General features: G+C 36.9%; 1 protein-coding gene across 3 annotated transcripts in view; it reads left to right on the top strand.

Moving 5' to 3' along the window:
- HOOK3 (hook microtubule-tethering protein 3) overlaps positions 1–12,885 on the top strand; it is a 79,927-nt gene that overhangs the window by 20,477 nt on the left and 46,565 nt on the right. For all 3 annotated transcript variants that reach the window (XM_014958116.1, XM_014958115.1, XM_014958117.1), the window contains exons 5-8: positions 1,244–1,311; positions 9,249–9,311; positions 10,742–10,825; positions 12,088–12,251. In XM_014958116.1, the coding sequence (XP_014813602.1) occupies positions 1,244–1,311; positions 9,249–9,311; positions 10,742–10,825; positions 12,088–12,251 (379 nt within the window). The remainder of the gene's footprint in view (positions 1–1,243; positions 1,312–9,248; positions 9,312–10,741; positions 10,826–12,087; positions 12,252–12,885) is intronic.

Genomic DNA, 12,885 nt, shown 5'->3' with positions numbered 1-12,885 from the left:
TTATTCTTAGGACTCAAAACAGGAAGCATAGGAACATTTTTATAAAATACACCTCTGGGTAAATAAGACTGTTTATTGTATTTATGTTAAAATCACGTCATATATCTGTCTCTTCCTGATTTAGTTCTTTTTTGTTTCCTTTCTGACAAAATGTCAGCAGTGTTTCAGACCTTTTGTCTCTCTTCCTCTTACATGGTGCGTCTTAGCTTTAATAGCTAGTTTCACTTTTTCAGTTTTCTCAGGTGTCTAAATCACTTTAATTTCTCCTTCTGAAATTACTTTTATTCTTCCCTTAACCAGGAGACAGTCTGGCTACTGTATTAATTAACATAGAGGTAATTTTTTTCCATGAGTACCTAAATAACTGTTTTATTAGGCCTCCTATCCTCTCTGTTTCATGTAAAATTATCTTCCTTTCAGTGACTATTTGTCATCCTCGAGGAGTGTATCTTATTCCTATGTTTCTTTTACTCTTTCAATGCAGACACTAAAAAGATACGTTTGAAATATTGGAACAGTCTAGTTTTATGTATTTTAAGTGATACTTAGCATGACCTAATTAATCACTTTGAGGTGAGTGATTCTCAGCATCTTTCTCTTGGGCAAATCATTGAAAGAATGCAGGTCGCATGTAAAAGTGACTGTACCTGCCTGGAAATCGTATGATACTGGGCAAATCATAAACTCCCTGACTTGCTCTAAATGTCAGAATTTGTCCTTCTAACTACTGTATCATCTTACAAGTTACTCACATTTATCACCTGCATATAGGTGAAGAATGAAAAAGTAGAGGGGACCTATTTGTGATATAGCACAGAAATAAGAACAGAAACTAAGAATGGATATGAAAATGCCTTGAAATGAGGACGCTGTAGGGAGCAGGACATAAACTTATGGAAAAGGACAACCTATGCATGGATCGTGTATTTGTATAGCCTGAATAGTTTGGGAGCAAGGTGAGAGAAGGAGTTTAAGTAGTTATTTCAGAAGTGTGAGATGCCAGATGAAAAAAATTAGTTACAGTCTGGTACTTTTTTCATTGTTACAGAGTTTCAATGAGCCTGTATTTATGTAAAGTCTGGTAAAGTCTTGATGAGTTTGTTGGGGTGGGACCTGACTGGTGATTGTGCATTTATGTCATCTGTGGCACCTAGTCATTTTGTAGGAAGGATGGAGCTTCTGACCTCATGTTCTGTGTGGCTTTAGTTTCAACAGTAACATTTCAGAATGCTCTTATTTTCAGAGTACATCCAGACCATAATGATGATGGAAGAATCGGTTCAACATGTCGTCATGACAGCCATTCAGGAGGTATGCTGGGATGCCCACAATGTGTAAAAGTTCAGCTTTTCAGTATCTTACATAAGTATGCATTTTCCCACTTTAGAAAAACTTAGTTGGAAGTAAAGAAAATAAGAGGCATAGCTTTTGCCATTTTACATTGAAAAATATTTTATTTTTCTTTAGGAAAACAAATCAGTAAAGTTAGCTTTATGTCAAGGAATTCTGGTTGAACGTCCCACTTTTCTTTAAATCTAGAAGATTGAAACTTCTGGATATTTTTGATACTGGGTTCCCTGTCCTTTACCTTTCCCACCCTGTAGCTCCTCAAGTGCACTAGACTGCTTTTATGTGAACAACCAAATACCATAGAATTTCTTCAAAATTTGTACCTTGAATACCTTGAAATTGCAAAAATCCGTGAACTGTTGTTTGGGGTTTTTTTGTTTTTGGTTGGTTGGTTGGGGTTTTGTTTGTTTGTTTGTTTGTTTGTTTGTTTGTTTTTACTGGACAAGTGAATAGAAAGAGAAATGGATAACTGAGTATTATTTTATCAGCTGTAGTATTACGAATAGGCATTTGTGCTAATACGTATTTACAAGTTATTAAGTATACTGGAGTGTATTTTGTAAAAGTGCTGTTCAGTAGTAAATTAAAACCACAGTGAAAATTAAACTACAATTTTAGTGACTGCTATAGCCATGAAACCCCCATGTGGCTTCTTAGGAGCCTAGAGTGCCTCCAAGTGAAGTGCCTATCAGTCTTTATAGATGGAGCTTTACTACAGGGCAAGCTGCTAATGAAAGCAGGAAACTGATGGTAATCCCATGTCTTCTGAACTGAACAAGAGAAACTAAATTCCATATTGAGCTCTAGAGCAATTACGCTTTTCTATAATGTGTGAATAGAGAAAGACATGTCAGTGAGCCTACAGGAACCCTGTCCCCTATTACCACTTTGACCAATGCTGTCTCTATGTTTTCAGACATCCTGTTGTCTGTGTGTAGAATGCTATCGCTAATATTGCAGAGAAGACTTTCGAAATGAGCATTGAAAGAATCCTTATGCTAAATCATCTTCCAGTTAGTGCTGCCAAGTATCAGTTTGCCTGAGTTTTTGAATATTTTACTTTTGCATTCTTTTTAACTGTAATACAATGTTTTGGTGGATTTTTCTAATATCCTCTTTTATTAACACCAACTTTGAGCATCACTTTATTCTGCATTATCTTAAAATAGTAAACCTTCTACTATCCTCCCTTCTTCTGTTGAAAATCTCCTGTGTGATTTTGGTAAAAATCTCCTTCATTTGATAAAATAGCCAGATCTGAGGCAGCCCACAGTTTTGGGGATTTAATAAGCAGGCATTGAACTTGTCTAGTGTTTGTGCCTCTTCTCAGGGATGAGGAGTAGAAGTGGGGAGAAATCACAGGATAACGTTCCGTTCTTCTGGAACAGGTTTTTGAAACTCAGTGAATCAAAAAGCTTACTATTCAGGTACTGATGCAGTTCTGAGCGGCTTTAATGTTGCCTTCCAAGCTGCTTAGAAATCCAAGGCATTCAGAATCACGAGGAGGATCTCAGGTGCTTAACAAAAAGTTGAGAGCAGGACCTCCCTCCATTATTTTTTAAGAGTCTTGGAAGTCTGGAGAGGTCCCCGTCAGCTGGAAGCTAACAAGGGTTCTCCTAGTTTTCAAGAAGGGAAAGAAGGAAGACTCTGGTAATTACAGACCTGTCTCACTTAAGTGCCTGGCAAAATTATTGTGTAATAAATAATGTTATTCTGGAAGTTACTGAAAAACACTCGAGACACAGTGCAGTCATTTGTCATAGCCAGCACAGGTTAACAAGGGGAAAATCCTCCTTAACCAACTTAATTTCTTTTAATGACAAGGTCACCCATGTCGTTGACCAACGGAAACCAGTAGATGTGTGTGATTTGGTTTTTTTGTTTGGTTTTTTTTTGTTGTTGTTGTTTGGGGTTTTTTTTGGGTTTTTTTTTTGTTTGGTTTGGTTTTTTTGGGTTTTTTTTAGTTTTAGCAAAGCATATATACTGTCTCTCATAGTATCCTTCTGGACAAAAAATCCAGCATATATTTAGATAAGACTATAATATTCTGAGTAAGCAATTTATTTATGGGTCAGGCCCAAGAGTTATAGTAAATGGGCTTATATCAGGCTGGCAGCCAGTTACCAGTGGGATTCCCCTGTGGTCAATGTGAGGGCCAGTGCTCTTCAAAGTTTTTATTAATTATTGGGACACAAGAATCAAATGTACATTAAGGAAGTTTGCTGATGATACTAAACTAGGAGAAGCTGTGGACTCCCTTGAGGCTAGAGTGGCCTTTAGAGGGAGATCTGGACAGACTAAAGACCTGGGCAGTCACCAACCATTTAAAAGATAAGAAGAGCAAGTACTGGATTCTCCACCTGAATCTCCACAAGGTAATCCTGGTTATATGTGCAAACTGGGGGACAACAGGCCGAAGAGCAGCCCAGCGGTAAGAGATTTAGGGGGTTGGCTTGACGGTAAGTTGAATATGGGTCAACAGTGTGCCCTGGCAGCCAAAAGAGCAAACTGTGTCCTGGAGTGCATCAAGCATAGCACAGCTAGCTGGTTGAGCCAGGTGATTGTCCCACTCTATACTGCACTCATGCAGCCCCACCTTGAGTACTGTGTACAGTTTTGGGCAACTCTATGTAAGAAGGACACCAGCTTATTAGAGTGTGTCAACAGTGTGCCCTGGCAGCCAAAAGAGCAAACTGTGTCCTGGAGTGCATCAAGCATAGCACAGCTAGCTGGTTGAGCCAGGTGATTGTCCCACTCTATACTGCACTCATGCAGCCCCACCTTGAGTACTGTGTACAGTTTTGGGCAACTCTATGTAAGAAGGACACCAGCTTATTAGAGTGTATCTGGAGGAGACTGACCAAGATGGTGAAGCATCATGAGGACAACACTTAGAAGGAGTGGCTGAGGTCACTTCGTTTGTTCGGCTTGGCGAAGAGAAGGCTGAGGAGTGCCCTTATCACAGTCTTCAACTTCCTCAAGGCAGGCAGTAGAGGAGGAAGTGCTGATCCCTCTCTGGTGACCAGTGACAGGACGCATGCAAATGGTGTTAAACTGATGTAGGGGGAATTCAGATTGGACATTAATAAAAGGTTCTTCACTGAGAGCGTGGTCAGTCACTGGAACAGTGGGGTGGTCACAGTAAGAAGCCTTTCAAGTTCAAGGAGCATGTGGATGATGCTCTTAGTCATATAGTTTAGTTTTAGGTAGGCCTCTGAGGAGCAGCGAGTTGGACTCAATGATCTTTATAGGTCCCTTCCAACTTGAGATATCCAATGATTTTAAGATCGTTTCAGATCTGCACCTGCAGTCTGTGTCTAGTGAAACTTCACTGGATTTAAGGAGGTTTTTTCTATTTCTCGAACTCAGAGCAGCTCTCAGAATTCAAGACACTTGGACTAAGCAAAACGTGCAAGACATCAAAATAAAGCATCTCGAAAAATACCTATATGTTCATATTTGAAAAGTTGGTGTGTCACCTAATCCAAACATTTCAAAGTATTTGACATGCCAGGTACTCTGTCTTCAAAATTAGGTACGTAAAAACACCTCTCTAAGCTTTGCTGATGTATTAAGTAATCCATTTTTCTGTTTCAGCAAAGCACATATAAGTGTTTTTTGATACTACTTTGGTTTTCATAAAACATCTTACTCATGAAAATATTCCACGTGGCACAGTAGAACAAGCCTCTGCCCTGTTTTCTCTTTTTTGCTTGAAGAAGCTGATTTTTAAATGGAATTAGCATTTTATGTTTTAAATTTTATTTTATTACTTCAGGTTTTTTTAGTAACTTGTGACTCCTCAGCATTTCCTTTCTTCACTTATTTAAATGTTTAAAATAAAATAGTAATAATAAAATACGCTTCTTGCTCCATAAAGGTTTTATAAATTGAACAATACTTTTCTGTTATTGTTTCAGTGTGGTCAAATTTATCTGCTGTGTTGCCACCACATAGATTTTTAGATTCTAATCTGCAGATGTGCATTACTAAATGCAAGCTGTGCACAAGATAGAAGAAGAGCAAGAATGATATAGCTGTCAAAAATATTGCAAAAAATATGGCATGTATAAATAATATAAATTATGTATTGTGCATTTTGTAATTCAAACTCCTATATTCTGTTTATATCATTATAGCTTATTATTACTTTCAATTACAATTTCAAGTACAATTTCAAGTACAATTTTAATTACATAACTTGCAGATTTTTTTTTTAAAGGCCAAAAGTCTTTCCTTACAGAAATTGTTTTGGCCATTATGTATTTCCTTTCATTTCCTTGACTTCCTTTGAAAATTCTGGTGTCATTTTCCAAGTCTTTTCTTTGAGCAGCCAAGTTCATTATTGATGAGTCGTAGCTGAGGAAATTGTTTCCCTTTGCTGTTCAGAACATCTCTAAACTTGATCACTTAGCATGTGTCAGTGCAGGTCAATCTGAGAGTCAGAGTAGGCTCTTAACACCAAAGTACTAAAGGTAATGTTAAAACTTGCGTGGGGTGCATAGCAGAAGGTACTTCCTGTCTGGATTAATACCAACTGTGTTACTTCCATGAAGCAGAAGTTGTTTGGTTTTGTCATTTTTTTCTCCCTTTGTATTTTTTCCTGACTGTTTGGAGATTCATCTTCTCTGAAGTAAAACGGGCTCTTGAATAGCTAGGAAATGACAGAAAAAAATTTCCTTGGGTCTGGAGGAAGAAGAAGGTCCAGCTGCATTAAAGGACTGTGTAATACATAGCCTTGATTCTTAAAAAGCAAACAAACAAAGAGATGTTTTTAAAAAAGGAAGAACAACCTTCTGAATACAGAAGCTGGATTTTGTCATGGTGTCATGGGCACTTAAATGAGCTTGTACAATATTAGCAACTTCAGAGGAAGCACTTAAGATAGAGCAAATGTTTTGAGCTTTTAACATCATCAACTAAATGGTGCAGCTGCATTTGCAAAATTATGCAAATCATGTGTAGGGGAAAAAAAAGCATTCATAATTCAGGTTATTCATGCATGCAGATTTTGTGATAGTTTTACCCCTTCCCTAATCTTTACGTATCCATGTCAACACAACTTGTTCACATTTCACAAGCAAAGCAGTTAAAAAGTGAAGGTTTTAATAATATAAAATTAGCAGATCTACAAGTATTTTGAAGACATCATACCAAAGCTATGAGTATGAAAATGTATAGATGTAAAGGATTAACAGGGAATGACAACTCCTTCTTATAAAACTAGGCAAAGGATTATAAAAATTGCCATGTTGTCCAGGTTATTGTACCATTTAAAATCCAGACTGACCTCTTCACCACAAAATAAGCTCTTTTGATTTTAAATGATGTTTTGATTACTTGACCAAATGCTTGTGCTATTTCTAGTCTTCACTCTAAATATGCAATATATGTGAATAATCTGACAATCTCATTCCTGTTGCTTGTCTGGTTGTACTACTGGATGCAGCACAATCCCTTAGATTTTTACTTTAGCATCTTCACCGTATCACAGGCCATAAGGTTGAAAAATGCTTTTTGTTGCATTGGGTCAGTCATCTGCATATGTGTCTGTGGCTCTTGCCCCCAGTGCCTCATGCATAGTTCCCTGATGCACTGTGGAGTGCATCCACATGACATTCTTGATGCACTCTGTGGAGTTTAATTCACAAATTCTGTGTAAAATTCACCCTACATAGACACTCTGTATCTCCACTGCCAAATTCTTTCCCAGCTAGTGTCCTCTTTTCTGGATATTTCTCCTAAGGTTTTTCAAGAGTAGGAAGTTTTGGGAGAGATGGCAAAACCCACTGAAGAAGAAAGAGATTATTGGCCTCAGCCTGATTCCTTTCCTGTAATCCATAGAAAGCAGCAATACCACAGTGGCCTCTAGTGGGTTGTGCAGCCTCTTGTATTCCTCCTACAATAAATCTTGAACTGGGCTTCTGAAGAGGAAGCTGTGCTTGGGACAGAAAGGGGTGGTGGCCATCAGGGACATATTGTTGTACACCTTTGTAGGCTGCATGCAGCCTAGGACCTGCCTGTTGGAAAGTACTGGTGGAACGGGTGGAAAAAATGTGTTTGTAAACAGCGTTGTGGGATATAGAATAGGTGAAGAGTTCTGGAAACACATTTAAATAGCAGATAGGGAAATAGAGTAACTGAAGTATGTATAAACATCACAGAGCAGAGAGGGATTGGAAATTCTTTTTTTGAATGGCCAAATGATAATCAGCTTAGAAAACGTGGCCCTAAATTAAATACAAGTTTGTAATGCTATGTATGGTAAGGAAAAAGACAAGTGACTTCATTTTTCAGGGGAAAGCACTGGGGCTAGGGACTTTCTAATTACTATTACAGAGAATCTGAGCTTCATGGAATGCTTCATTTCAGAGTAGCTTGTCATTTTAAAGTTCTACAAAATGGAAGCAATTCAGCAGGTAGCAACAAACATTGTCGAAGTCTGGGAGTAGTGTTGAGGACAAATAGGTGAATTTATGCATGTTGTAAATGGTTACTTCCCAGTTAAGGAGATGGGTAAAAGGAAGGAGGCTAAATCTATATGTATTTGAATGATGTGAATGTCAAAAAGAGATATTCTTTTGTACGCAGTGGTATAAACAGCAAGGATGGAGAAGAAATGAAAGCTCTGTGCTGTGTATCTGAGAAACTTTGCCAGTGAAAAGTAATGCAAAAGCACTGATTTTTGAAAGCAATAAAGGAAGCCCTGTATCTGGAGAGAGTAAGCAGGCTGGACAGGAGGTCTGAGGAAATAAATCTTGTCCTGATTTTGGTTAGAATAGGGTCTTTTTGATTGTAACTTAGAATCATAGAATCATAGAATTTCCCAGGCCGGAAGGGACCTCCAAGGGTCATCTAGTCCGACCTCCCCAACTTCCATGGATCTTGTCATTGGAGAATTCATAAAACATTTTGTGTTTGGGCAAGGTAACAGAAACCATCACTGGTTCTGTAACGCAGCCTTTTCAGTTAGTTACAATAGATTTCTAATTTGGAAGACTGTTTCTTTTTGTATTTTACAACTTTCAGTAATAACTTTACCTTAATATGTTTGCTGGAGGTGGGTGGGAGGAGGATTTTGGACTACAAATTCTGTTACATTTGATTTAACTTTTAACTAGCTGTGTAGCTCATCAGGGGGTTACTGAAAGAAAACATAGTTTGTTATCAGCCTTTTATCTTTCAGTAAGAACATCAGTCAATTTATAGGGCTGGCTTGCCCTTTTTTTTCCCTTTTTTAAAATGTCATGGCTAAAAGTAATGTTTGATGGACTAAAACTGCTACCAGTCATTCCTGCAATAAAATAGGCTAATATGCAAGGAATTGTATTCAGGAGTACTATTTATAGACTTTCTTTTTAAATTTGCAAATTACAGACCACTCCAGAGCAGGAATTTTGACGATCTTTGTTTTGCATAATTATCTGAGATGAATAGCTCCCCAGCTTTAGTTAAATAAATAAATAAATTGATGTGAACTTCCAGGTCATTAACAAACAAAAACCACTGGCAGAGAACACTTACAGGGAGGTGTTGCATGGTGTGTTGATAGCTACCATCATTGCAATGCCACTTCAGCAAAATGCATAGCAGAATGTACTGTCAGTTTCATCATAAATAATGAATGTGTGTTTTCAGAAGAAAAAGGGACGGTGTAAGTTTTCTTTTATAGTTCTTTAAACATCATAAATTCTGAAAATGTCTTTCTTTTGTGAATGTCATATATATATAAATGAAGTTTAAACTTCTGAATGAAGTCATGTAGAATCTCCCAAAAGTTAAAAATTGTATTATTGAAGTATTATTGAAGTATTGTATTATTGAAGTATTTCATTGAAGGTTAGCTTTTAATATGAGTAAATACTTGCTTTTTCTAATCCAATGTAATCTAATTGCAGTTGATGAGTAAAGAGTCTCCGGTCTCTGTTGGGAATGATGCTTACGTTGACCTTGATCGGCAGGTATCTAAGACTAGATGTTTCTTTTCCTTCAATCATAGCACATCAGTGGCCAGTCATTTTGCTTTATTAAGAAGTCTGTAATTTTTTCTTTAATATTGAAAGGTGTTTGTGGGAAATTCAAACAAGGAATATAAAACTAAATTTCAGTATTTCAAGTCCTTTTGCTTTACAAACTGAGTTTACCCATTTTGGGAATTCAATGAGTGAAAGACTCAATTTGGAAAACAAGTTTAGCCTAGCTGTATGTGTGCAAAACTGCAAACTGCTGCAAATCTTTGCGTATTGATAAAGAAGGAAAAAAAATGTGTAATATTTGAATAAAACTTTTATCGCCAGCTCCTACTTCCAAAATCGGTTTTAAAAAAAGCCTATAGATGTGGACCAAAAACCCTCAAGGCAGTCTGGTTAACTGTTACAATACATAAGAGAATTTTTCCAAAAGAATCCTTTCTTGTCTGATATGTGTAAAGAATATGCAAAACCCAGTTGTTTTTACTAGCTTAACCTCATGCTAACATTGTCCTACTTCCTCAGTTTTTTTCTCATTGAGAAGTGTAGTACAGTGGTGTTCCCTGTGTTCCTCCATCATGCTTTCTCTGCAGAAGTATGTAGATTCTGGCAGATGCAATGAATTATTGTATATTTACAGGCCTTTGAGAAATAAACTTGAAAAAATTAGATATGATGGTGCCCATTTTGTGAAAGTCCATCTAAAATTCATCATATATAATAATAAATATCTGTATCTCTCTCTATATAAAATGCATGCACCTGTTTCATCAAGCCATTTTTCTTGTAGCTATGTTACCTTAACCGTGCTCATATGCAAACTTGCAAGATACATATCTTTGTACATAAAAACTTTGAAGGGAAATATCTGAATGTTTCCTACTGCTTACAAGATTCAGTGCCCTTTTTCATGCCCTCACCATGTTAGTTGTATTCCTGTTGTGGAGTAAGAATAGCTTCCAGTGACTAGAGAGATTTTATCCTAATTGACCATTCCCTGTTCCAGCTTCCACTCCTTTCTGTATTTGAACAGTAGATTGAAAAGTGAAATTATGCATTCTGTACCTGTAAAGAAAAGTGGCATTAACAATTTTTTCAGTGTGCAGACTTGATTAGTTCTTCAGACCCAAGTTCTTCAGGATTTTTTGTCTCAATTCATTGAATAGATGGGATAACTGTGATGTATTTTTTAAAGCCAAATTTAGGTGTATTTACTTTTTATTGCAGCAGGTATCCAGCACAAAATGAACAGTAATCATATCTGCTTCTGTGTTTCTTTATAAGAGCATAATTGCCTCAATTTTCCAAAAAATTAAGATATTACCTAAATGTAAAAATAATTATGCAGTCATGTAGTTCAGAATATTTTTAGACACTTCACAGAGGGTGATGAAGTTATCATTGTTTGTTGTTTATGGTAGCTGAAGAAAACTACAGAAGAATTAAACGAAGCACTAGCAACAAAAGAAGAAATTGCCCAGAGATGTCATGAGTTAGATATGCAGGTAAGTTTGCTATATTGTGCATATTAATTTTGAAGTGGGAAAGAGATGTGTTAATTTGTAGGCAGCTGAGAACAATAAATATAGTGTGAAAACATAATTTTTAAAAGGTATATGAAAATTGCACAGTAATTATTTTGCTTTACTTTTGACCTAGCAGAGTGAATTTCATTGTTTTCTTATCTTGATGCAATGTTGCCAATATTAAGGTCATTCATACTAACAAAACTACTTTTTTCATTCAAGTAGGAAGGAGTTGAGCTGTGAGGTTCAGCTCTTGCATTAGAGAACTAATAGAAATTTTCCTGCTGCAACAGTTTCAGTTACGAGTTAAATCTCAATCAGAAGTTACTGTAGCCTCTCAGCTCTATCTGGGTTTAGACTAAACCTTTCTATAAATCAAGCATACCTCATCCAGAAAGACATGGAGAGTGCTAAGTGGGAGCCCCAAAAGGCATTGCCGTTGCAACCCTACTTTGAAGTATAATTGAGGCTTTTGCCAAGCAGTTCTGTAACTGTTAGAATTAATGAAGCTGATTTGTGTGTCATGGTTGATTTTGGTGTATCTGATGATTCAAACTCTTATTGAAGTATTTCCTTCTGTTGAGATATTCATATTCTCTCTCCCTCCCCCTCCTCCCCCTGCACGTTAATTTTATTCTATTTAATAATATATGAACCCATGCTTCAGCTGTTAGTTGTGTTGCATAGTTCGGGTTCTTTGCACCACTGCCTGTTTTCACAACATTGGCGGAAATTAAGTCATCATTTGGACTGTGTTCCTGTTTCAGGTCTACTTGCAATTGGCCACTGAATTAAAAAAAAAATATTATGAAGTGCGCAGCCATCCCTTGGGTATGCAGGCTTGGCTATTCTGTGTGATTGAAGGCATTGTTTCTATTGGAAAACCGTTTTAAAAGCTTTACTGTGGAGGGCTAGTTTTATTTGTTGGGAAAGTATGCAGACTTTACTATAATGAAGTTGGTTATAACTGAAACTTTTTCTTTAGATGCTTGTGCGAAATACAGTTAAGAATAGTTCTATTTTCTGGTAAATCTGCCCCTAATGTTGCAGTATGGTGGTTACATCACATAGCAATTTAATAACCTATTAATGTTACAGTATATTCTTGTGAAATGGTATTATTCAAGCCTGTGTGTTTCCATTTCTGGGTTGTATTGATACTTTATTATGCATACAAAAATAAAATTGCTCTCTTAAGCTGGAGAGCTCAGTGATTGCGGTTTATGCTTTTATTACAACAGGTTGCAGCCCTCCAGGAGGAGAAGAGCAGCTTGCTTGCCGAGAACCAGATTTTGATGGAACGTTTAAATCAATCTGATTCTATTGAAGATCCCAACAGCCCTGCAGGTCGTAGGCATTTGCAGCTGCAGACACAACTAGAACAACTCCAAGAGGAAACATTCAGGTAGAAAAGCTACACTTGGTTAGGTTGTTGGTGGTAACTGGCAACATGACTTACATACTTCTGATCCTGCTATTAATTATGAATTAGTATAATGATTGGTATAACCACATTAGTTAAGTTTTGAGAGTGAATGTACATTTTAAGATCTACCTCTTTACAAACTCCAGCACAAAAAATGCATCATTTCTTAATGCTGAAGTGCTGCATAGGTGTCACTCTCTACTCTGTGAAGTTATTTTCAATTGTTTGTGTGCAGTCAGTTCACCCATATTTTTCAAAATCAGTGAGAATGAAAAGCAGCACGCTTTCTTTTATGTAGATTGTTCTGATTTTATTTTTAGTGCGTAGGAATTCCTAGCTGAAAGTTTGCTATGGGCAGTACTACAGGTGATGTTATTATACAGCAAAATGTATCCTCTGAGCTTGAAAACTAATTGTTTCATACCTGAAACATGGAGATTATCCTTAAGTGAACTCTGTTTTTCATTTGGATTTCCTCTACACGTGGAAGTACAGTTCCTTTTTAAATATCCTTTCTGGTCCTTTTGATTGTTGCTTTCAGGCTCTGTTAGCATATTCTGCTGAACAAAGCTGGGCCACTTCACCGTCATCTTTTCATTCTTGTTGCTGTACC

The sequence above is a fragment of the Calidris pugnax genome, unplaced genomic scaffold (genome assembly GCF_001431845.1).
Source record: "Calidris pugnax isolate Ruff unplaced genomic scaffold, ASM143184v1 scaffold317, whole genome shotgun sequence".
Taxonomy (NCBI): Eukaryota; Metazoa; Chordata; class Aves; order Charadriiformes; family Scolopacidae; genus Calidris; species Calidris pugnax.
The sequence above is the reverse complement of the archived record's forward strand: the minus strand, read 5'-3'. Positions and strand labels throughout refer to the sequence as shown.